The sequence below is a fragment of the Staurois parvus genome, unplaced genomic scaffold (assembly GCF_062004578.1).
Source record: "Staurois parvus isolate SC_StPar_1 unplaced genomic scaffold, SC_StPar_1.0 ptg000129l, whole genome shotgun sequence".
Lineage (NCBI taxonomy): Eukaryota > Metazoa > Chordata > Amphibia > Anura > Ranidae > Staurois > Staurois parvus.
The window spans coordinates 5,548,795-5,574,317 of NW_028317925.1; the positions used below are offsets into that span (position 1 = coordinate 5,548,795).

At 42.0% G+C, this 25,523-nt stretch overlaps 1 protein-coding gene across 3 annotated transcripts in view; it reads left to right on the forward strand.

Annotated features, from left to right (window-relative positions):
• The window catches only part of GNB1L (G protein subunit beta 1 like), a 55,622-nt gene that overhangs the window by 25,264 nt on the left and 4,835 nt on the right, over positions 1-25,523 (forward strand). For all 3 annotated transcript variants that reach the window (XM_089672478.1, XM_089672479.1, XM_089672477.1), the window contains 2 exons: positions 10,297-10,392; positions 24,267-24,482. In XM_089672478.1, the coding sequence (XP_089528604.1) occupies positions 10,297-10,392; positions 24,267-24,482 (312 nt within the window). The remainder of the gene's footprint in view (positions 1-10,296; positions 10,393-24,266; positions 24,483-25,523) is intronic.

The following is a 25,523-nucleotide window of genomic DNA, read 5'->3' on the forward strand; positions in this document are numbered from 1 at the left end:
CAATGGCCTTTCACCTCCATGTCATGACCCTGCAGGGCCACAAAGCAAATAAACCTCTGCTCTGGATCCTCAAGGTACCCCTTTAATAACCAGATGATGTCACAGGTAATAGGTCCTCATCACTCCACTGGACCAGTCACCAGGCAGCTTAGCACTCATATAGGTACCATAGATCATATGCCCATAGAACAGAGAGAGAACACAATCCCATAGTGTAATACTGTTTAATGGCATATAATAAAGAACCAGAAGTGCACTCACATAAATGTAGCTTGAATCTATCAAAGTAGAATCCAATGAGCAATGTGTACAGCTGTAGTCAAGGTAGAATCCAATGTGCAAGGTATACTGCATGAAGAAAAAGCACTTATAGAATTCAAAAATGGCGCCACGCCGGAAGTGCGCCGCACACGAATGCCGTTGATGCGTTGCGTCCCGTGATCTCGTAACTTCATCAGGACATCGCGATTGGTCGACCGCATTTCCTAGGTCATGTCATTATTTCCCTGGATGTGCTGCAGTACATTGACCATCGGAGTGCCGTTTTTCACCTTTATGGTGGTGCGGCTTTTGTCTTTCATATATATACATTATATGTCCGGAGTTTATGTGCTACAATAAAATGGCGGTGGGAGCGCCGCCCAATACTCCTGATTGGTGCGACTCCCGGCCTTTATATGGAAGTGCGGTCAACCAATCGCGATGTCCTAATGAAGTCACGAGATCACGTAACGTGTCGACGGCATTCGCGTGATTATCTGATTTTAGACCTATATGGTATAGGATAGGATGCTAGCTGCTGTCTTATTTAATTTAATTTTATTTCATTTACATTATATATTTATACATTGTTTCTGCCCTAAATAAGAGCGCAGGAGGATCTAGCCTTTTTTAATGTAGGAGCTATCATTTCTGATCAATTCAATGCTACCTTAATAAAATAATCAACTGCTGTCAAAACATGAACATTTCTCCATAATTCCTTACTTCTGAACACTTTGTAAATAAACATTAAAAGTGGAAGTATATATGAAACCTGCAGTAATGTGCATCATGAATATGTGTTTCTGTATGTACTGTACATGGGTGTTTAAGGATAAGTTCACCTATATACAAAAAATAATAAATGCACATTTGTTTTGCAGGTAAAAAAATGTGCATTTATTATTTTTTGTTTGCAAAGCATTAAAGCATTGCTGTAAAGCATGGCACCAGCGATCAGCAGATCACTGGTGCCATGCATGTCACCTACAGATCTGTTAGTATATCTGCTTACCCATAGGGGATGTATGGGCAAGCAGATATATTGACAGGAAGACTCAGTGAACTACCACGGCGCTCCACAGTGTTGTGGTAGTTCATTGAGAACTACAAGCCGACAGTCACTAAGGCTGTCGGGACTTGTAGTTTTTCATTCGCAGATCATAGTGAATGAGTGACAAGGTCGGGTGGGTGGAGCCCCACTTGGGCGCAGTTTTTTAAACATTTGACAGCTAGCAAGGGGGAAAAAAGATCCCCGCTAACTGTCAAAGCGGGGGAGCGGGGACCAGTGCATTCATAACATATTACACCCTGAATATGAGTGTAACATGTTATGAAAAGTCAACTTATCCTTTAAGGGCCCAAACACTTTTTAAAATGGTGATTTACATCTGCTCTCAGGAAGTCTTTAGGCCTGGCTGTTGAATAATAAATTATTACTTTTAGCCTTGTTTATGTGATATAGGCAGGAGTTTATCTGCTCATAGTTGCATTTATGAGTTACACTACATCCTATGGTTATGTCATCAAATGCATATAAAGTTTATTAATTTGTGAAAGGGCGGGCCCTTACTTTGTCTATTGCAGCCATACTGGGACACCAGAAGCCTCTGGCAATATTAGCAATCATTTTACTTAATTAGTAGGGCCAATTTGAGTTTACACTTAAAATGTCCTGGCTCCTGTTTAATGGATAAAGAGATGAAATTTAGTTAAAGGGAAAGCATGGCATATTTTCAGTAAGTGCACATTTCTGAACATTATTGCAGTGTTTTAGCTTGAAGTGGGACTGTAGGCAAAATCAATAGTTGTGTTACCTGTTGCTCATGCCAGTAGGATCTGTTGGTTTTCCACTTTGTTAATAACCAAGCTGTCCAGCAAAAGTGACAGAGGGATTGGAACAAACCATATAAAACTGCCAAGAGTGCTTACATGGCTCAGTATTTATTCATACAGTTTAAACCATTTTTTCCAAAAGAAAAAAAAATTTTGCTATAACTACTTAAAGTGGAACTTCACACCACTAATCTTCCTCCTCCCCTTCCTCTTCCACTTTTAGCATTTTTTTAACCTATTTCTAGCAGGTATCAACTCCCATGTCCATTGGAATCGCCTCTTTCCCTCCTCTTCTTCCATGCTTGCAGCCATCTAGGACACATCACAGGTTGCATTATTAGGCTGAAGGACCATTCACAGAGCACAGCACGACTCGCGCATGTGCAGTGGAGAGTTAGCTGTGAAGCTACAGTGTTTCACAAACAGCCGGTTTGCCACAGTAAATATGGCCATGCCAGAGACATGAAAAACCAGCCCAGCTGAGGACAGCGCTGGATCCCTGGACCGGTAAGTGTCTCTTTATTAATAGTCAACAGCTACAGCAGTGTTTTTCTAGTTAGGGTGATCTAGAATATTATTTTTATTCTCAAAGCACCCCAGTAAAGGCACGTGTGTTTTTCCCCCACTGCAGGTGATTGCATTGAGATTTACATGCAGGTGCCAATGCATTGTTAACGGAACCCCAAACACAGATTGCAAATGCATTGTTTTTGAAGGCACCAGATTGCATGGTATTGCAGGAGCATTTTTTAAAAGTAGTGCATGCACTGCTTTTTCTGCACTCCAGTGCGATTTGCAGCCCATTTAAATGAATGGGCTGCAAAATCGCACTGCACATTCCCCTCTCTGCTAACCTCTGCACCCTAATCCAACTCTGCCCACCTTTGGACCCCTATCCCTCTGCTGATCTCTGCACCCCAAAACTTTTCTGCTGACCTCTGCACTGCAATCCCCCCTCTCTTTTTACCTTAGTACCCCGAACCCCCCTCATTGCTTTCCTCCATATCCCAAAACCCGATCTCTGCTCACCTCTGTACTCTAAACCCCTTCTCTGGTCACATCCACATTGCACTCTCTGCTCACCTCTGTACCCAAACCCCCCCTCTTCTCACCTCCACACCCCAAATCCCCCTTTCTGCTCACCTCCACACCCCAAAACCCCCTCTCTGCTCACCTCCACACCCCAAAACTCCCTCTCTGCTCACCTCCACACCCAAAAATCCTCTTTCTACTCACCTCCACACGTCAGACCCCTCTTTGCTCACCTCCACACCCCCTTCTCTGCCTACCTCCATGCCCCAAACCCCTCTCTGCTTACCTCCACTCCCCCCCTCTGTTCAGCTCCACACTTCTCTTTCTGCTCAGCTCCACACTCCGCAACCCCCTGTTAGCATACATATGCACTGCACTTTCTCTGCATAACGCTTTCCACTCACCAAAGTTTCAGGGCAGATCATTTTTCTATTACAATCCACGCAGCTGTGGGTGGTGCTGGCCGGGTATTGTCCTGTAGGGGGAGGCCGAGAGCTCAAGATTCAGAAAGCTGCCTCCCCCACCACTACTTTGCACTGCACTGTGCTGGCCGTGCTGTTGGTGTCGTGATATTCGGCAAAGTGGAAGTTCGGTCGGATTTGACAGTTTTTTCAAGCACAATGCCATGGCACCCCTGAGGACCTCAGGCAACACCCCGGTTGAGAAACGCTGAGCTACAGTATTTGTAGCTGCTGACCTTTAATTTTTTAAAAACTGACTAAAGATCCTCTTTAAAATGTGTTAGACTTTTATTGGTTTGTTGTTTTCTTAACCACTTTGGGACAGAAGCAATTACCGTATTTTTCGCTCCATAAGACGCACTTTCTTCCCCCCAAAAAAGGGGGGAAAATGTCAGTGCGTCTTATGGAGCGAATATAAAGCGGCCGGTCCGGTATTTCTGCCGCCACCATGTCAGAATACCGGGCCGGCCGCTCAGCTGTTCTCTCCTGCAGGGCCTTACCTGTTCCTCACTCCAGCGCTGCACAGTCTTCCCGCGCTGGCTTCTGTGACAGCCGGGTGCCCACTGCGCATGTGCTGCGCTTTGTGAATGGTCCGGTGTCTTCTGGGACACATGACAGGTCCCAGAAGGCGCCGGGCCATTCACAAAGCGCAGCGCTTCTCGCGCATGCGCAGTGGGCACCCGGCTGTCACAGAAGCCGGCCCGGGAAGAATGAAGGAAGGACAACACCGCGGAAGTGGGAGCGGGTACCTGTCAAATTCAGGTACCCGCTCCCCCTCCCTCCCCAAAGGTCAGCAGTCTCTGGTCATTCCCTGCACTGTCTGCAGTCTCTGGTCATTCCCTGCATTGTCTGCAGTCTCTGGTCATCCCCTGCACTGTCTGCAGTCTCTGGTCATCCCCTGCACTGTATGCAGTCTCTGGTCATCCCCTGTACTATGTCCACAGTCTCTGGTCATCTCCTGTACTATGTCCGCAGTCTCTGGTCATCCCCTGCACTGTGTCCGCAGTCTCTGGTCATCCCCTGCACTGTGTCCGCAGTCTCTGGTCATCCCCTGCACTGTGTCCGCAGTCTCTGGTCATCCCCTGTACTGTGTCCGCAGTCTCTAGTTATCCCCTGTACTGTGTCCGCAGTCTCTGGTCATCCCCTGTACTGTGTCCGCAGTCTCTAGTTATCCCCTGTACTGTGTCCGCAGTCTCTGGTCATCTCCTGTACTGTGTCCGCAGTCTCTGGTCATCTCCTGCACTGTGTCCGCAGTCTCTGGTCATCTCCTGTAGTGTGTCCGCAGTCTCTGGTCATCCCCTGTACTGTGTCCGCAGTCTCTGGTCATCCCCTGTACTGTGTCCGCAGTCTCTGGTCATCTCCTGCACTGTGTCCGCAGTCTCTGGTCATCTCCTGCACTGTGTCCGCAGTCTCTGGTCATCTCCTGCACTGTGTCCGCAGTCTCTGGTCATCCCCTGTACTGTGTCCGCAGTCTCTGGTCATCCCCTGTACTGTGTCCGCAGTCTCTGGTCATCTCCTGTACTGTGTCCGCAGTCTCTGGTCATCTCCTGTACTGTGTCCGCAGTCTCTGGTCATCTCCTGTACTGTGTCCGCAGTCTCTGGTCATCTCCTGTACTGTGTCCGCAGTCTCTGGTCATTCCCTGTACTATGTCCGCAGTCTCTGATCATCTCCTGCACTGTGTCTGCAGTCCATTGGTTCAGAATATTTTTTTTTCTTGTTTTCCTCCTCTAAAACATAGGTGCGTCTTATGGTCAGGGGCGTCTTATGGAGCGAAAAATACGGTAGTTTTATTTTTCTCACATGTTATAATCTGAATTATTGGCTAGAAAATTACTTAAAACCAATTAGCAATCAAGCACTGATAGTTTCTGAAAGTAGAGGCTTTGTAGACTAAAAGATATTAGCTGCAATTTTTTTATTGCACAATATTTGTGCAATTGCTTATGAAATTACAAAGTAAGGAAATATGTAAGTGGGACTTTTTTCCATATGCCACCAGGAGTGAGGAAAGCCAAAGAGAATATAGTTATTTTAGTTAACTATTTTCCCTTTGGCTTTCCTCACTCCTGGTGGCATATGGAAAAAAGTCCCACTTACATATTTCTTTGTTTTGAAATATAACCCCCATTGCTTATCCAAAACATTAAAAAAAAGTTTTGCCTTTTGTTCTACTTTACCACTTTATTACCATTTTAATGTCAATTTTTACATTAAAATGCAGATACAAATACTTGGTTATACTCACCTCTACTACTTAACATTCTCCTTTATTATTTTGAAATATACATCTGTATTTGAACCTGGAACTAAGAGGAAATCTAAAATACCATGTTACTTCCTGTATTGTTCTTTTAGAATAACATTTGATGGTTGTGTTAGTTTTTCAGCTGCTGCAAATGGAGGGACTTTATAACAGCAGCTCATACTATACTTTTCTTAAATACTCTTCAATTAAAGTAGTACTATGGGTAATTTTTTCATTTTGGATAGAGCAAGGGAGGATTATAACCTCTGTCAGTTTTTTTTGTCATCTGTGTTCCATTGGGGAGTTATACGTTCACTTCCTATTCCATAGTCAGAACAGGTAGTGATTAGAAATTCCTGCAAATTAAGGGAATCCCTTAAGCCCCCAAGTTACTAGAACTAGTATCCCCATTGGAAGTTTTCCCCTCTATTACTTTTCTGGGGACAGCTCAAAATTTGGGATTTTCTTTTACGTTCACCTTCAATGATAATGGTAAACAGGACAAATACAGAGGGTGAATCTTCCTAAAATAAAAGCTTATAGGTGTTGTAATCCCTAATCCCTGTCCACTCTTTTCAGAACTAAATAAGGTTCGCCTGTGGTTATGCTTTAAAGCTGCAACTCTACACTGGTTGCAGTCTCCACTCTAATTTATCCCAAAGGTGTTCTGTCATGTTGAGGTCAGGACTCTGTGCAGGGTAGTCAGCTTCCTCCTCCTCAAACTCGCTCATTCATGGGTCTTTATGGACCTTGCTTTGTACACTGGTGCCACAAAGTTGGAAGCATGAAATTGTTCAAAATATCTTGGTATGCTGACGCCTTAAGACAGCGGTTCTCAACCTGGGGGTCGCGACCCCTTTGGGGATCGAACGACCATTTCCCAGGGGTCGCCTAAGACAATCGGAAAACACATATTTCCGATGGTCTTAGGAACCGAGACACCGCTCCTGTCTCCGGCGATGTGTGGGCGGGATGATACGCTGCTCCTGTCACCTGGCCACACCTCCGGGATCGCTCAGCAGCTCCGCCTCCTCGCCGCTGATTGGCCACCGGAACTGTAGCTCAGGAGAGGCACACAGGCGGCCAATCACCAGCGAGGAGGTGGAGCTTGGAGAGGAGGAGCCGAGCGGCAGCACGCGTACATCAAAGAAGACCGAGGGAGCTGCCGGAGCGAGTGAAGAGGAGAGCGGCCAGAGAAGGAAGACAGCTGACAGGTAAGTGAGAGAGCGAGCCCAGGCTGGAGCAGGGGTCAGCAAAGTAAGTATCATTGGTGTCAGTGGGAGGAATAGTGCCCCATTATTTGTGTCACTAATACCAACGATGGGGCACTATTCCTCCCCCCACTGACACCAACGATGGGGCACTATTCCTCCCCCCACTGACACCAACGATGGGGCACTATTCCTCCCCCCACTGACACCAACGATGGGGCACTATTCCTCCCCCAACTGACACCAACGATGGGGCACTATTCCTCCCCCCACTGACACCAACGATGTGGCACTATTCCTCCCCCCACTGACACCAACGATGTGGCACTATTCCTCCCCCCACTGACACCAACGATGGGGCACTATTCCTCCCCCCACTGACACCAACGATGGGGCACTATTCCTCCCCCCACTGACACCAACGATGGGGCAGTATTCCTCCCCCCACTGACACCAACGATGGGGCACTATTCCTCCCCCCACTGACACCAACGATGGGGCACTATTCCTCCCCCCACTGACACCAACGATGGGGCACTATTCCTCCCCCCACTGACACCAACGATGGGGCACTATTTCCCCCCCCCCTGACCCCAATGATGGGGCACTATTCTCCCCTCCACCACACTGACATCAATGATGGGGCACTATTCCTCCCACTGACACCAATGATGGGGCACTATTCCTCCCTCCACTGACACCAACGATGGGACACTATTTCCCCCCCCCCCCTGACCCCAATGATGGGGCACTATTCTCCCCTCCACCACACTGACATCAATGATGGGGCACTATTCCTCCCACTGACACCAATGATGGGGCACTATTCCTCCCACTGACACCAATGATGTGGCACTATTCCTCCCACTGACACCAGTGATGGAGCACTACTCCCACTGACACCAGTGATGGGGCACTACTCCCACTGACACCAGTGATGGGGCACTACTCCCCCCACTGACACCAGTGATGGGGCACTATTCCTCCCACTGACACCAATGATGGGGCACTACTCCCCCCACTGACACCAATGATGGGGCACTACTCCCCCCACTGACACCAATGATGGGGCACTATTCCTCCCACTGACACCAATGATGTGGCACTATTCCTCCCACTGACACCAGTGATGGAGCACTACTCCCCCCACTGACACCAGTGATGGGGCACTACTCCCCCCACTGACACCAGTGATGGAGCACTACTCCCCCCACTGACACCAGTGATGGAGCACTACTCCCCCCACTGACACCAATGATGGGGCACTACTCCCCCCACTGACACCAATGATGGGGCACTACTCCTCCCACTGACACCAATGATGGGGCACTATTCCTCCCACTGACACCAATGATGGGGCACTATTCCTCCCACTGACTCCAACGATGGGGCACTATTTTTCCCACTGACACCAACGATGGGGCACTATTCCTCCCACTGACACCAACGATGGGGCACTATTCCTCCCACTGACACCAACGATGGGGCACTATTCCTCCCACTGACACCAACGATGGGGCACTATTCCTCCCACTGACACCAGTGATGGGGCACTATTCCTCCCACTGACACCAGTGATGGGGCACTATTCCTCCCATTGACACCAGTGATGGGGCACTATTCCTCCCACTGACATCAGTGATGGGGCACTATTCCTCCCACTGATACCAACGATGGGGCACTATGCATCCCACTGACATCAGTGATGGGGCACTATTCCTCCCACTGACACCAGTGATGGGGCACTATTCCTCCCACTGATACCAACGATGGGGCACTATTCATCCCACTGACATCAGTGATGGGGCACTACTCCTTCCACTGACACCAATGACATGGCACTACTCCTCCCACTGCAAAATTACAGTTATGAAGTAGCAACGAAAATAATTTTATGGTTGGGGGTCACCACAACATGAGGAACTGTATTAAAGGGTCGCGGCATTAGAAAGGTTGAGAACCACTGCCTTAAGAGTTCCCTTCATGGGAACTAAGGGGCCAAGCCCAACCCCTGAAAAACAACCCCACACCATAATCCCCCCTCCACCAAACTTTACACTTGGCACAATGAAGTCAGGAAAGTACAGTTCTCCTGGCAATCGGCAAACCCAGACACGTCCATCGGATTGCCAGACAGAGAAGCGTGATTCGTCACTCCATAGAACAGGTCTCCACTGCTACAGAGTACAGTAGTGGCGTGCTTTACACCACTGTATCCGACGCTTTGCATTGCACTTGGTGATGTAAGGCTTGGATGCAGCTGCTCGGCCGTAGAAAGCCTTTCCATGAAGCTCTCTACGCATTGTTGTGATAACTCTGAAGGCCACATGAAGTTTGGAGGTCTTAGCTATTGACTCTGCAGACAGTTGGTGACTTCTGCGCACTGTGCGCTTCAGCTGACCCCGCTCTGTCATTTTACGTGGCCTACCACTTCGTGGCTGAGTTGTGGTAGTTCCCACTTGCTTTCACTTTGACCATGGAATATTATTTTGTAGCAAGAAAATTTTGCAGATGGTCTTATTGCACAGGTGGCAACCTATCACAGTACCACGCTTGAATTCACTGAGCTCCTACTGAGAGCGACCCATTCTTTCACAAATGTTTGTAGAAGCAGTCTGCATGCCTAGGTGCTTGAATTTATACATCTGTGGCCATGGAAGTGATTGGAACACCTGAATCCATTGATTTGGAGGGGTGTGCCATTACTTTTGGCAATATATCACCTTTCCAGTTGTCTGAAAAAAAAAAAAATACAAGATGAAAGCACTGTTCCTATAAGAATAAAAAAGCTTTCACAATAAAGGACATTTTTAAATTGCGATAAAACAGTGATGCTTAATGTCAAGAGGCCCAAGGGCCACAAGCTGAGTGGGGAGCCACAGTGAAATCAGTGCCTCTCCTATTCTTCATTCATGACAATATCCTAAGGTGAGGCTACCTAAGTGCCCCTCCTTTTGTTGATGCCACAAAAACTATTTTTTAAACTTAACATACAAGTAAAAAAAGGGATGGAGAAGTTAATAAAAATGAATTAGTATTATTTAAAATTTTAACTGTGAATTTTAGCATTAATAAAAACTAACTAGGAATAACTGCAAATCATACTTTGCTAGTTTTCCCATTTTATGAAGACATATATATAATTTTATTTCTGGTAAAAGTAATTCCATTTACTGCATTACTGTACTTATATTACAGTTTTTATGTAATAAGTGCCTTTAAGTCTATTTTTTTCCTTATTTTGAACAGGTTCAGGTTATCGACCTGGCATCCAAAAAAATAATAGGCTGCATGGACCCAGTTGCAGACAAGTGTGGAATGGTGATGTGCATTAAACTGTGGCAGGTTAGCAGTTCTAATTTTATTACCATATTTAAGTTTTATTTTATATATAAAATAACTTCTCCCACGGTGCTTTACAAGAAGAAAACCGCATACGTAAGTTGTTTTTGTAGATTAGGATGTAGCTTTCTAATTAGTCTGTTACTTTAGTTGCTGGATCTTTAAAGCCATTTTTTGCTTTCAACATATGTGTGGGAATCTTTCTGTGTGCCCCCCATGTGTCCTTGGTGTCCTTACTTGGAGCCTACAATTTTTTTACAGTAAAAAAGGACACATATGAGGTGCTATATAACTACGTTCCTTTTTAGGGAACTCATTATTTTCAGTGGCTGAAAAGAGAACTTTAGATACCACTAAAGCCTTTGGAGCTGCTTCTTTAAAACTTTAAAAACAGCTGACTCACAGGGGTTCCTATTAGGGAGAGTCCCAATGGGTTCCAATTAGGGCGCGAGTAGTGTAAGTGTTCCACATTCACATTCAAAGTATTTAGTATTAGTAAAGTATTTATTTAGTTAAATTGTTTTTTTATTTAGTAATAGGCTGAATTTCCTTTATTAGCACAACTATTATAAGCTCTACCTTGGTACAGCATTTATATGTACATTTTGGGTAGTCTTGCCTACATTTTTTAGATCAATCACTACATTTCACTGAATTTGTGATAAAATCGCTTTTTATTAAAATACTGATTTTTTTTTTTTTTTCTGTCTGGGACATTCTGTTGTTACTTTTCTGCTGTGTTGTGGATTATTATCCGCTTGCCATCCTGAGGATTCACCCCCCTTCCTGACCAGGCCATTTTTTGCATTATGGAGCTACTTTAACTGACAGTTGCATGGTCATGCAACTCTGCACCCAAATTAAATTTTTGTCCGTGATATTTGATCTCCTGTGCGCTATAGAAAAATAAAAGACCGTCAATTTTGAGAAAAAAAACATTACTTTTAACTTTTTGTTATTAAACATGTCCAGTAAAAAAATTTTTAAAACTCAAATTTTGTCATAAATTTAGACCAAAATGTATTCTGCGACATGTCTTTGCTAAAAAAAATCCCAATATGTGTAAATTAATTGGTTTATATGAAAGTTATAGCATTTACAAATGGCGGTATAGATACTGGGATTTTTTTTAAAAATGTATTTTTACTAGTAATGGTGGCGATCAGCGACTTATAGCGGGACTGCAGCACTGTGGCGGGCATTCTGACACTGGGGGGAACTGACTTGGTGTCACTGACATCCCCAGTGACACCAATACAGTGATCAGTGCTACTAAAAAGCACTGACACTGTACTAATGGCACTGGGCAGGAAGGGGTTAACATGTGGGGCAATCAAAGGGTTAACTGTGTGCTGCGTGCCGTTTATAACAGTGTGCTGTGTTTGTGCTTCACTGTAAGCACACTGCTTTGCATGGCTTTGCTATGCACAGCCATGCAAAGCAGTGTGTTGGAGCTGACAGAGGAGAGAAGTGTTTTGTTTGCAAACCGTTCTCCCCCCGTCAGAGCTGTTTGGCAATCACTGGGCGCCAGCGAGTAATCACCGGCCGGGACCCGGTGATTGACAGCCACGGGCGCGAATGGCGGCGTGAGTAGCGTGTGCCCCCTACCAGGAAATGTAAGATCAGGTACATAGACATGATTTTGCACACCCGTGCCGCCCTGTAGCAGTACTTCTGCTATAAGGAGGACAAAAAACAGTTAAAGGGGACGTTTAGTAAAAACCTAACTAACTCTAAACCTGCTCTCTGCCACATTCTAAGTCTAACCTATCTAGCCCTGTAAGGAAGAAAATCACTATACTTATCTGTTCTACAGCCACTCCGGTCCCACACTGAGCTGTCAGCGGCGGCTTCAGTATGTGGGATGTGCAGGAGAAGCAGCTGACAATGGAAGCCCCATAGTAACTCTATGGGTCACGTCACTTCCCCGGGATTTCCCAGTCGTCAGTTTTCTCCTGCACACAGCAACCGCCGCTGGAGACCAGACCGGACTGGCTGCAGAATAGGTAAGTATAGCGGGTTTTTTTCTTTACAGAGCTAGATGGAATAGGCTTAGAGTGTGGCAGGGAGTAAGTTTAGCGTTAGTTAGGTTTTGACTAAGCTTCCACTTTAACTTCTCACTGCTGCATAAGTCTGATCATCAGCAACAGAAAATGTTAGTATTTGGTGGGGCCCCAGTCAGATCATTTCCATTTTTTTTTTATGGTTCCCTTGAAGCAACCAAATTTTAGTAATGTTATCCTGAACAGTGATAAGTAGCTGACATATGATGAGACATACAGCATGCCTGTCCTCAGTTGCATTGACATTCCCATGTAACTTGTCTTCTGAATGGGTGCATATAGGCAAGTTTTATTTTTATTAATATATAGAATTTGCGCAGTGTTTTGTGTGTTATGCTCACACCATGGTGCAGAGCTGTCAGTTTTTCTGCACGCAGTTTGCATGGGGACAACAAAATCAATTGTTCTCTATGTGCCCTGTTCACACTACAGCACTAGTATCATGTGCAGATTTTTTTCTACGCAGGAATCTGCAATGTCTATAAAACTCATTGAAGCGCACATGAATACTGAGGTAAATTGATGTCTGCAAGTGAAATCTGCTTTTCAGCTTTCATCAATATTTCTGCACGTATGGTGTGAATAAGGCCTTATAGTTTATTTTCCTAAGAAAGGAGTCACAGCCTGAGTAGAAAATCCTATTCCCTTCCAGCATGCTGGAGGGAAGGGCCATTGGTCCTCATGGAGGCCATGGTCCCTTTGCAGAGTCCCAACATGCCCCCTTTTAAGTCTGACCCAAAGCTCTGCAGTTTGCAAAGCTCATGCTTCTTGTTGATTGGTGCACTCAGGCTCTGATTCACTGGGGGAGTGTCAGACTTCTGTGAATGCTTTCTAAAGAAAACTAACTATAGAACACTGAATACCATTTGTTTTGAGAAACCTGAAGTTTATGTATCTGATTTAAACCAATAGTTGGGCTTTAAGCTAGGAACCAAATTGGCTAAATGGAGGAACATTTTTCCATAAAATGACTGACTGGTAGCTGCACTTTGGGCTCATTTTCTTTCTATTTTAATAAGGGCTTTATGGTCTATAAAGAAAGTGATTCTTCTGACAGGTGTTTAAAAAGTTGGTGGTTGGTGTTGAAAAAGTTATGAATTAATCAATTGCTACCTTTATAAATAGCTTTCTAAATATTCCCCTGTATTATAATTATGTCATATTGTTGGTTGGTTCAACTAAAATACTGTTTAGTGTAGTGTCCTAGATATTGTGAACAAGGAGGAAAATGAAATGGCACTGTTTAAACAGTACTGAATAAATCATTTTTATACTAGTATGTTTTTTTTTAATTTTGAGCATCTGATTTATTGTTTTACACTCTATGTAATCGTTCAGATAAGGAAAGCCTCTATATAATTACATATTGTGAAGTACAAATTGTGAAGTACATGATGTTTTGTGAATATGCTGTTGACAGCTTTATGACCTCGAGGTATTTCTTGTAAAATTGTAAGCTATAGAAGGGAATCAGGTGACAAACATGATTTCACAGCTCTATATAATACATGATTTTTTATGTTGCTGAAAATGTGTTGTCATGTTAAAACATACAAACAGTAATGTTGACAGATACAGGGAGATAAACACAACAGGTAATCTCTTGAAACAGTACAGAACCTCATAATGTGAATGAGTAATTGGAGAAAAAAAAGAAAAGTAAAACACATAGAACACATACATACATGCCTGTAAATTAAAAAAAGAAAATAAAAACATTTTCATTTTATAGCTTCCAAGTTCTGTCACTATACCCCTTCCCATATCTTGTATCAACATAACAAGTGGCTTACGTTGTTGAAAAGAAATGTGAATATAAAGCTAAACTCCAGAGAGATGTAAAATGCACAAATGAACACAACTGTGTACTCCATAAATAGATCATAAAGGGACCATTTACATGCATACATTGTGTTGCTTTGCTGCATTGCAGTGCCATTCATTATGAATCTTACCTCCAATGCACAAAAGCAACACACATGCATGGAAGAAAAACATTTGTAGCTCATCTGTTTTTTGGGGAAAACGTTGATGCATTTGCAGCCCATTGATTCAATTAGCTGCCTGAATACAGAGCAAGTTAATGCTTGACATAATGCATGTTAACTCAACTCAAAATGTAAATGGGCCTTAAATGTACTTTTTTATTCAGCAAGCAGTGTGACTATCTGAATCTCACTTAGTATTACTCTCTTGCAGTCTACTGTACAATATGTACAGCAGATCTCAGAGAGGGCAAGGAAGAAACAGCACAAGGAGCAGGGCCTTACTATCCCTCTTGTATTGAACTGTATTGTTGCTGTATTGTCTCCCTTTATATTGTAATGTGCTGAGTAAACTGTTGGCGCTATATAAATCCTGTATAATAATAATAAGGAGCTAGTTAGGGTTTCTTTAATGCAAGGAGTATGCAGGTAGGAGAAGAAAGCAGAATGGCAGAGACATAGAGATGATGGGAGGGTGACTGTAAGTGAAAGTGAAACTACAGCAGAGGAAGATCTGGTCCCCTCCCCGCTGTGGTACAGAGCTGCATAAATCATAGTACTAAATGGACAGATATACTGTACAAATCCTTTGGCAGCCCCCTAATATGTATTATATCTGTGTATTTAGTTGTTTGCCTAGAGTTCATCTTTAACTATAAACACCCATGCACTATCTCAGGTTTCACCTATCTTTTAGGCCTGGTTCACACAAGTGCGATTTCTGATGTGACTTGAGCTACACAGAATCACATGACAATGGAAATTACATTCACAGTGGTGCCCGTTCACATCAATGCAGCACATCAAGATGCGTTTTTGAAAAAGGCTCCTTTGCAACTTTGATGCAATTGCAGCGTGATGTTGGCCCCATAGACGTCAATGAAAACATACAAAAAACTCATTAATATGCTTTTTTTTTACGTTTTTGATATGTTTTTACAAGTTGTTAAGGCTCCTTAACAACCAGCATTCAGTCTCCTTCCCCATCTGAAAATGCAGTAGTATCAAATAAGGAAGCCAAGGAAAGATGGAAAAATCTCCAAAAGGCATCAAATTACAGATTAGACATTCTTATAATATGTCAACAAAAGTTAGATTTTATTTCCATCATTTACACTTTCAAAATAACAGAAAACAAAAAAATGGCGTCTGCAAAAGTTTGGTCACCCTGCAGAATTTATAGCATGCACTGCCCCCTTTGCAAAGCTGAGACCTGCCAGTGTCATGGATTGTTCTCAATCATCGTCTGGGAAGACCAGGTGATGTCAATCTCAAAGGTTTTAAATGCCCAGACTCATCTAACCTTGCCCCAACAATCAGCACCATGGGTTCTTCTAAGTAGTTGTCTAGAAAACTGAAACTGAAAATAGTTGACACTCACAAACCTGGAGAAGGCTATAAGAAGATAGCAAAGCATTTTCAGATGTCAATATCCTCTGTTCGGAATGTAATTAAGAAATGGCAGTCATCAGGAACAGTGGAAGTTAAAGCAAGTTCTGGAAGACCAAGAAAAATATCAGACAGAACAGCTCGCAGGATTGTGAGAAAAACAATTCAAAACCCCCGTTTGACTGCACGATCCCTCCAGAAAGATCTGGCAGACACTGGAGTTGTGGTACACTATTCCACTATAAAGAGATACTTGTACAAATATGGTCTTCATAGAAGAGTCATCAGAAGAAAACCTCTTCTACGTCCTCACCACAAAAATCATCGTTTGAACTTTGCAAATGAACATATAGACAAGCCTGATGCATTTTGGAAACAAGTTCTGTGGACCGATGAGGTTAAAATTGAACTTTTTGGCTGGAATGAGCAAAGGTACGTTTGGAGAAGAAGGGGCACAGAATTTAATGAAAAGAACCTCTGTCCAACTGTTAAGCATGGGGTTGGATCAATCATGCTTTGGGGTTGTGTTGCAGCCATTGGCACAGGGAACATCTCACGAGTAGAAGGAAAAATGGATTCAATAAAATTTCAGCAAATTTTGGATGGTAACTTGATGCCATCTGTGAAAAAGCTGAAGTTAAAGAGAGGATGGCTTCTACAAATGGATAATGATCCTAAACACACCGGGGATTACATCAAGAGGCGTAAACTGAAGGTTTTGCCATGGCCATCACAATCTCCTGACCTCAACATAATTGAAAATCTATGGATAGACCTTAAAAGAGCAGTGCGTGACAGACAGCCCAGAAATCTCAAAGAACTGGAAGACTTCTGTAAGGAAGAATGGGCAAAGATACCTCAAACAAGAATTGAAAGACTCTTGGCTGGCTACAAAAAGTGTTTACAAGCTGTGATACTTGCCAAAGGGGGCAGTACAAGATATTAATTCTGCAGGGTGCCCAAACTTTTGCAGACGCCATTTTTTGGTTTTCTGTTATTTTGAAAGTGTAAATGATGGAAATAAAATCTAACTTTTGTTGATATATTATAAGAATGTCTAATCTGTAATTTGTTGCCTTTTGGAGATTTTTCCATCTTTCCTTGGCTTCTTTATGCACATTAATACAAATTGTTAGCTGTGGTGCCCAAACTTTTGATCCCCACTGTATATATTGTACATTCACATCAGTCCCTAACCCTATTGTTTCTGTTTCTTCTTGCCGGAGTCTGCCATTTTGCTGGAGCCCAGAGTCTCTGAACAGCAGTAAGTGCCCGTTCAGATATTTGCAGATTGGATGCAGTTTGAACTTCTCTTGTACTGAGAGAGGTATAGACTCCAGAGAGAGAGAGAGAGAGAGAGAGAGAAAGATCATTTTACTCCTATACAAATCATTAGTAAGAGCTCATCTGGAATATGCAGTTCACTTTTGGGCACCAATTCACAAAAAGAACATTGGGGAACTGGAGAAACTGCAGGGAAGGGCAACCAAACTGATAAGAGGCATGGGGGAACTCAGCTATGAGGAAAGATTAGCGGAACTGAATTAATTCTCTCTTGAGATTAACCATTTGCCGCCCGGCCAATGGCCGTTTGGCGGCTTGAAAAGCGCTGCAGCTTTCCGGGTGCACGCCATTTGGCGTGCTCCCGCACATGCGCGGTTTGCGTGGTTGCAGAGCGACGCAGCAGTGTGATCTGTCACCGCCCGTGCACCTCGGACACGGCCGATGACAGATCCGAGTACCGGCTCCCGTTGCCGGTACCATGTGACCTGCTGTGACCAATCACAGCAGGTCACATGACAGTTGTATACAATGGATGGCTTCATTCATGATGCCATCCATTGTATACTAGTGCCTAGCTGTGAATGGTCACAGCTAATCACATGCACATGTCATGTGATTAGCTGTGACCAAATCACAGCTAAGCACAAAAAAAAAAAAAAAAAGCTGAATGAATCGATTTCATTCAGGTAAATGCTTGCTTATAGCAAAGTAATTCTTTGCTATAAGCAAATTGTGTAAAAAAAAAATACTGATCACTTCCCCAAAGTAGTACAGTGTTACTATGGTAACATTGTACTATTTTGGTCATAGTAAAATATGAAAAAAAATAAAAAAAAATGTAATAAAAAATTAAATATAATAAAAAAATAAAAAAAAAATAATAAAAAAAAAAATATTTTTTTTTTTCATACTGTCACCAGTCAGTGTCGCTGTTCACCGCCATGCCAGTTATATGATGACGCTGTACAAAAAAAAATAGTGAAAATAATTTTTTTTAATTTTTTCATTTTCCGAAAAATTATGACAAAAAAATACAACTTCAAAAAACTCGCCATGCCTCTTATGAAGTACGTCGGACTGTCTACTCTGCAAAAAGGGGTCATTTGGGGATATCTGTACTATTCTGACATTCTTGGACCTCAAGATATTAGATTGGCTGTCAGTACTTCAGGATTGATCAATATTCAGATATATACCATAGTTTGTGAACTCTATAACTTTCCTACAAACTAAAAAATACATCCTAATTTGGGTTATTTTCACCAAAGACATGTAGCAGAATACATCTCGGCCTAAATTTATAAAGAACAATTATTTATTTGTAAACTTTTATAACAGAAACAAAGAAAAATGTGTTTTTTTTTCAAAATTTTTGGTCTTTTTTTGTTAATTTAGCAAAAAATAAAAACCCCAGCGGTGATTAAATGCCACCAAAAGAAAGCTCTAGTTGTGTGAAGAAAATGATCAAATTTTAGTTTGGGTACAATGTTGTATGACCGCGCAATTGTCATTCAAAGTGTGAGAGCGCTGAAACCTGAAAACTGGCCTGGGCAGGAAGGTGTAAATTTGCACGGTATTGAAACGGTTAAGGAGGGATATTATTATTAACCACTTGCCTACTGGGCACTTATACCCCCTTCCTGCCCAGGTCAATTTTCAGCTTTCATTGCTGTTGCCCTTTGAATGACAATTGCGCGGTCGTGCAACATTGTACTCATATGAAAGTTTTAGCATTTTTTTCACACAAATAGAGCTTTCTTTTGGTGGTATTTAATCGCCACTGGGTGTTTTATTTTTTTGCACTATAAACTAAAAAATAGCAAAGTTTAACAAAAAAAAAGGTTTTCTTTGTTTATATTTTGACAGCGTGAGGAAAGTGCAGTGGATAACCGGAAACTACATTTACCCGGTGATCTGCTGTGTCGTTGGACACAGCTGATCACCTTGTAAAAGGCCACTGTTATTGGCCTTTTACTACATCATGTGATCAGCTGTGCCCGTAGGACACAGCGATCACAGAGATCGCTGGGGGCGTGCAGGAAGGCGCGTTCCGGGAGGATGTCATATGACAGCCTCTCAGAACTGGACAACCGCGCTGTAGCCATCATTCGACTATATCGCGGTTGGCAAGTGGTTAAACAGGATTTATATAGCACCAAACAGTTTGCGCAGCGCTTTACAAAATTATATGATCAACATGTATAAATACATACTTTAAGGTCATCACAAAGGACAATGGGGTACTCTTTAAGTCTGGAGGAAAAGCTTTAACCACTTCCAGACCGTACACTTTTACCCCCTTCCTGACCAGGGCAATTTTCAGCTTTTAGCGCTATCACACTTTGAATGACAATTGCGCGGTCATGCAACACTGTACCCAAATGAATTTTTTACCATTTTTTTGAGATAGATAAAGCTTTATTTTGGTGGTATTTATTCACCACTGGGATTTGTATTTTTTTTGCTATGTAAATGAAATGTCCAAAAATTTTGAAAAAAAGTGTTTTTTTAATAAAATTTTGCAAATAAATAATATTTCATCATAAATCTTAGCCAAAATTTATTCCGTTTATCTTTTTAGTAAAAAAAAAAAAAAATCCAAATTAGTTTATAAGCAAAAATTATAATTTTTAAACATTTTTTTTACATTTTTATTTTATTTTTTTATATTATTATTTTTTATTTATTTATTTATTTATTTTTTTACATACTGTCACCCTAGCAGTACAGTGTCACCATGGTGACACTGTACTACTTGTGAGGGGTGATGAAGATTTTTATTTTATTTTTTTACACTGATAGGATGTAAAAGCAATCATTTCTCTTTCTCTCTGTGTGCATTCTTGCACTCATTGAGAAGAACTGAGTGAGCTGTGATTGGTCACAGCTTGTCACATGGTACAAGGCTTTTGTGAATAGCCTTGTACCATGTGACCTCTGTGCTCATTCACAGATTTCACACATAGTAAGCAATGATGTCAGAAGTGACATCTTCCTTACTACTTTGCATGTGATCACTGATTGGCCAATCAGTGATCACATGATCGGGACCTCGTACAGAGGTCCCGCCCGACGATCGGTGTTTCACTGTGTCCGGAGGACACAGCGGGCACCGGATCGCGGTGCTGCGCGCTCCCAGGGAGCGCGCACAAGCAGGGTGCGGGGAGGCCGTTTATAGACGGCCACCCGACCCTGCAGTGCCACCGTCCGGCCGTTTATATACAACGGCCGGTCGGGAAGTGGTTAATCTTCAAATAGATAAAGGTTTTTTCACAGTGATAGCTGTAAAAAGGTGGAATAGACTCCCTCAAGAACTGGTTCTGACCAGCTCAGTAGATTACGTTATAAAAAGACTTGGATTCTGTTGTAAATACACATAACATAACTGGATACTAACATTCATGGGTAAGGTTTGTCCAGGGAATATCCGATTGCCTCTTGGGTGATCAGGAAGGAATTTTTTCCCCTGCAGGAGCAAATTGGATCATGCTTTACTGTTTTTTTTGCCTCCCTTTGGATCAACTGTGAGTATAGGTTTGTATACATTTTTTTACTTTCTATTGGTTGAACTGGATGGACTTTTTCGGCCAGACTAACTATGTAACCATAGTAAACAATGTATTTTGCCTTGTCTGTGACTTGGGGCTGCTCTTGAAATAACTGCCAGTGTAGCCCTAACACATCCTGGGTGAACAAGCCCTAAGACATCCTTTGAAAGGATGTGAACATATTAAAGGAAATTATTTTTCTTTAAAATAACAAATATGTCATACTTACCTGCTCTGTACAGTGGATTTGCACAGAGCAGACCCGATCCTCCTCTTCTCGGGTTTCCTGCCGGTGCTCCTTGCCCCTCTATCCTGCAGGATGCCCCCAGAGCAAGCAGCTTGCTCTGAGGGCACCCAAGCAGGCTTGCTCTGCCAATGGCTCCCACTGTTGTTCCAGCCAATGAGAAAGTAAAGTCCCCTGAGAGCCAAGGCTCTCGTGCACATCTTTTAGAGGAGGCTCAGAAGCAGCGGAAGCCATTGACTCCTGCTGCTGTCAATCACAGCCTGGGAGGAGAAAGCAAGGGAAGAGGCTGAGCTGTATCAATAGATGCAAACATTGTGGCTTGGGAGCAAACCCACATGAGTTCACTAGCATACATTGCTTACTCTGAATGGCTGAGCACCGTTGTGATAGACTCTGCTGTGTTTTGGGTCTGAGACTGGAAGTTTTAGCTCACACCCAGAACACAGTGCGATATGCTGTATGTAGCCACAGCTACATACAGTTTATACTGCACATCCAGAGGCCTCACGGGTCATTGAGGGACGTAGTTCATTTGGGCCAAGCTGGCCAAAACAAACTATGTAAAGTATATCAAAAGGTGGAGATCAGCTTTAAATGTTTAATTTTAAGGGGAAGGTAAAGTATTAGGGATTAAGGCTAGATCAGTGTTACTAAACCTATTTTTAGTCAAAGCACCCTTTAAAATTATACACAATCTCAAGGCACCCCATTTTAAAATGTAAAAAACTAAATGAATAGTTTTACATAAAACAGCAACCTAGACACATGTAGGACACAACATTAGAGGTAATTCATTCTTCCAAAGCAAATACACCTTTGCACACTGGTACTGACTAGTATTCCAGCTTTTCTCTCCCTCAATCAGCTAATGTGACGCCAGTGCTGATGGAGAGGGGCAAGGGAAGGGCAAACAAGGATACTGTATAGGGGTCCAACATCCTTCTTGTCAACTGATCACTGGCTGTTAGGACGCTTGTGGCTAGAAATTTGTAATGATGTAAGATGAAATCCTGTGGCTTAGTGTAACCAAAAGGAAGGCTTCGTCCATCTGCTGGCTTAAATACAATGTTTGGGTAATTTATAGGCATTTTGCCAAGGCACCCCTGAAGAAACCTGAAGCACCTTGGTTGAAAAAGGCTGGGCTAGATTCACACTAGTGCAGTTTTAATTTGATCAGATTTTTCAGTGCAATTATGTAGTGTCATTTTGTTGCATTCTTTGATATTATTGCATTTTCAGATGGTGAAGGAGACTGAATGCTGGTTGTTAAGGACCCTAAAAACATATAAACATGTAAAAAAAAGCATGTTAATGAGTTTTTGGTATGTTTCCATTGAGGTCTATGGGACCAACATCACGCTGCAATTGCATCAAAGTAGCATAGGAGCCTTTTTAAAAGCGCATCTTGATGTGCTGCATTGATGTGAACGGGCACCACTGAGAATGTAATTTCCATTGTCAAGTGATTCTGTGTAGCTCAAGTCACATCAGAAATCGCACTTGTGTGAACCAGGCCTAAAAGATAGGTGAAACCTGAGATGGTGCATGGGTGTTTATAGTTAAAGATGAACTCTACGCAGCTCTTCACCACAGCGGGGAGGGGACCAGATCTTCCTCTGCTGCAGTTTAATTTTCACTTACAGTCACCCTCCCATCATCTCTATATCTCTGCCATTCTGCTTTCTTCTCCTACCTGCATACTCCTTGCATTAAAGCCCAGAGAATCGTCAATCTATTTATTTATTTATTTTTGCTTCTCAACCTCTCAGCAAATTTGTTTGAATACAGAACGATAAAAACTCTATAGTGCAGAATACACACAAATATGAAAAAAAAAAAAAATACCAACTAATGCTGAAAACAAGAACAGTCAGATGTAGAAAGGGGAACACGTTTTTTTTTTTACAAAGTAGTCTCCTCAAAGGGTCTTCTTCTCCATGTATCAGTATACATAGTATACCACCGTTTTTAATAAGTCATCTGGAAAAGTACAATATTGTGTTCTGCTTTTCTTCACCTTGTTTTGATATCACAATCTTTGTCCTTTGTATTACACTATCAAGTTGTTGCCATTTAGACATTGTGGCACTTGACCAGTTGTGAATGAAAAATCATCATGTAAGTTAAATAAATGACAGTGCAATTTCTCTGAATACATCACTCTATCCAATTCATTCTATAGCTCTGCTGAGTGTATGACAGTTATAGTACAACAGATTGAGGGTTTAAACCTGACGTTCCCTAGGGATATTTATCCTGGCTTGACCAGTTCCTGTCTGACTGGTTATTATAATTCACTCTGGTGAGATGATGAATCCTTTTCTCTGAAATGTGACACACTATCCACCAAGGTTCCATCTCCTTTGAGTTATTTCAGAGGCTAAAATAAATGAGGTGTCTGGTCATCATGTCATGGCCTTTGACCTTTGGCATCATTAATCACATGATATCTTATTGGTTACAGTAGTGACCAAGACTATGTTTACCCCTCAATAGAAGTATTTATTTTGAAGAAAGGATCGCCATACTTATTTTTGCAAAACACAGTCGCTATTAATTCTAAGTTCATCTTAAGAATTGTCTCAGTAGACACATTGGAATAATTATAGCAAACATCAGAAATAGTGAGATACTTTTTAGTGAAATATCTATTCACATTATTCTTGTTTTAGGTAACAATGGATAATTGTGTTTTATATGCTTGATGGTGTTTCTGAAGCAAGCAATGGGATATTTTGTAAGCTTAATACCAGGATAAACAAACAGAGTTTATTTCACCATTGAGCAGTAGATATGACTTGATTAAGATAAACATATAAACTATTTAAAGAGTGGTCTCATTATTTTTTCAAAATGTGTGTCACAAGAAAAGATGTAGCAGCAGTTCTTGTTTGTGATGCCACTGTGGTTTCCCAGAATACTTATCTCATCAGCATTTTCAGCTAGCTAATGATATGGATGTTCTTTATATGATTGTAAGAGATTCCTGACTGAAAACAGTACTGCCAATGAAACTTCCTATTTTCCTTGCTTCAGTCAATGGACATATTTTTAAAAGAGGGAACAGCCAGAGAACACAGTTCTTAGCTTCCTCCACTAGCATGCATCGCCATACTGACTTGCTTTACACCGATAGCCAAGGGTGAGGAGCATGGGCCAGACTGGAGAATCCTTAGACACAGCAAGGCATATTCTGGTACACCAGCTGACTGGGGAAAACAAGACAAACCTAACACAATGTTTTTAATAGTTGTCTGAAAGACTTCAGCTTTAACCTTTTCAGTTTATCTGTTTGGAGGTGCACTTCCATTTCTTTGTACTACTTTATACTCTTCATTCATTTTTGTTTTTATTTGTTCAATAGCCCAAGTCAGGGTCCAGTCCCTTGTTGATTGTTGGATATGAAGATGGTTCTGTTGTCCTCTGGAATGTCCTTGAACAAAAATTAATGAGCAGAATTATGTGCCACAAGGAACCTATTATGAGCCTTGACTTTGACTTCATGAATTCCAAGGGGGTATCGGGATCCTCTGAAAAAACACTGAGTGTTTGGGCTCTTGACGAGCAGCAGAACCTCAAGGTAAGAACTACCATCCCATCTGGTTTACCCATTCTACCATACAACACTTGTTCTGCTGCTACAATAATGTTTAAAGTTAGCAGCCCTTTGTCAATTCATCATTGACTGCTTACAACATCATAGTTCTGAGTGAGTGCCTTAAATAATACAGTATCACTGTTTGCTTTGTTTATCTTTTTTGTTTTAACCCATGAAGGTTCAAAAGGTGCTTGTATAATTCTATATAAAAAATCAAGCTGTGAGAATTAGTAGTAAATTTCAATCTCTTTGTAATCAGCCCAATAAGGAACAAAAAAGGTTGATGTTTGGTTCAAAAATAATTCCATATTTTTCTGTGGGATTAAAACATTGTGGTATGCCGAATATGTATTAAGTTCATTTATTTTGCAGCATGCAGATAAAAATTGATCAATTGAAGTGTAATAAAAAAAAGATTAGAATTTTGATCCTACCATAAAGTGAAATGAACAGAAAAGCAAATATGTATTAAATCAAAACAATGAAGCCCAAATCTAATTAAATTTTATGTGGAACCTAAAATAAATTTTGCTAAATGAAACTTAGTTTAGTTTAAGATTTTACTTTGCAATATTGGATAGCTATAAGGCTTTGGAGAAATGTCCACCAAGTATATCTGAAGCCCAAACTTTTTTAGTAAGATGGGTTAAAACCCTGGGTTTTTGGGTTTTTTTTGGGGGGGGGGGGTTCAGCCCATTGGATAGATCTTCCTTCACCTCCTGTCTCCTGGACATAACAGTAGGTGAGAGTAAATTTCTCTCTTGGACGGTTGTTCAGTTGTTACATGAACAGGTGTCCCCATTGACATATTTACCCTCACTGTCTATTCTAATGACAGTGGTCATTGTCAAGACAAATGCTGAAACTCCCCAGCAGTGAAAGCAACATATCATCATACTGTCCCAAATATTTAAACAAATATTGGCTTTGCTTTTACTTTAAAGCTTGTAAGGCTGACAGTACAGTTGTTACACTACTATCAGTCATTATATAGGGATGGTTCATTCTCATGAATGGTATATT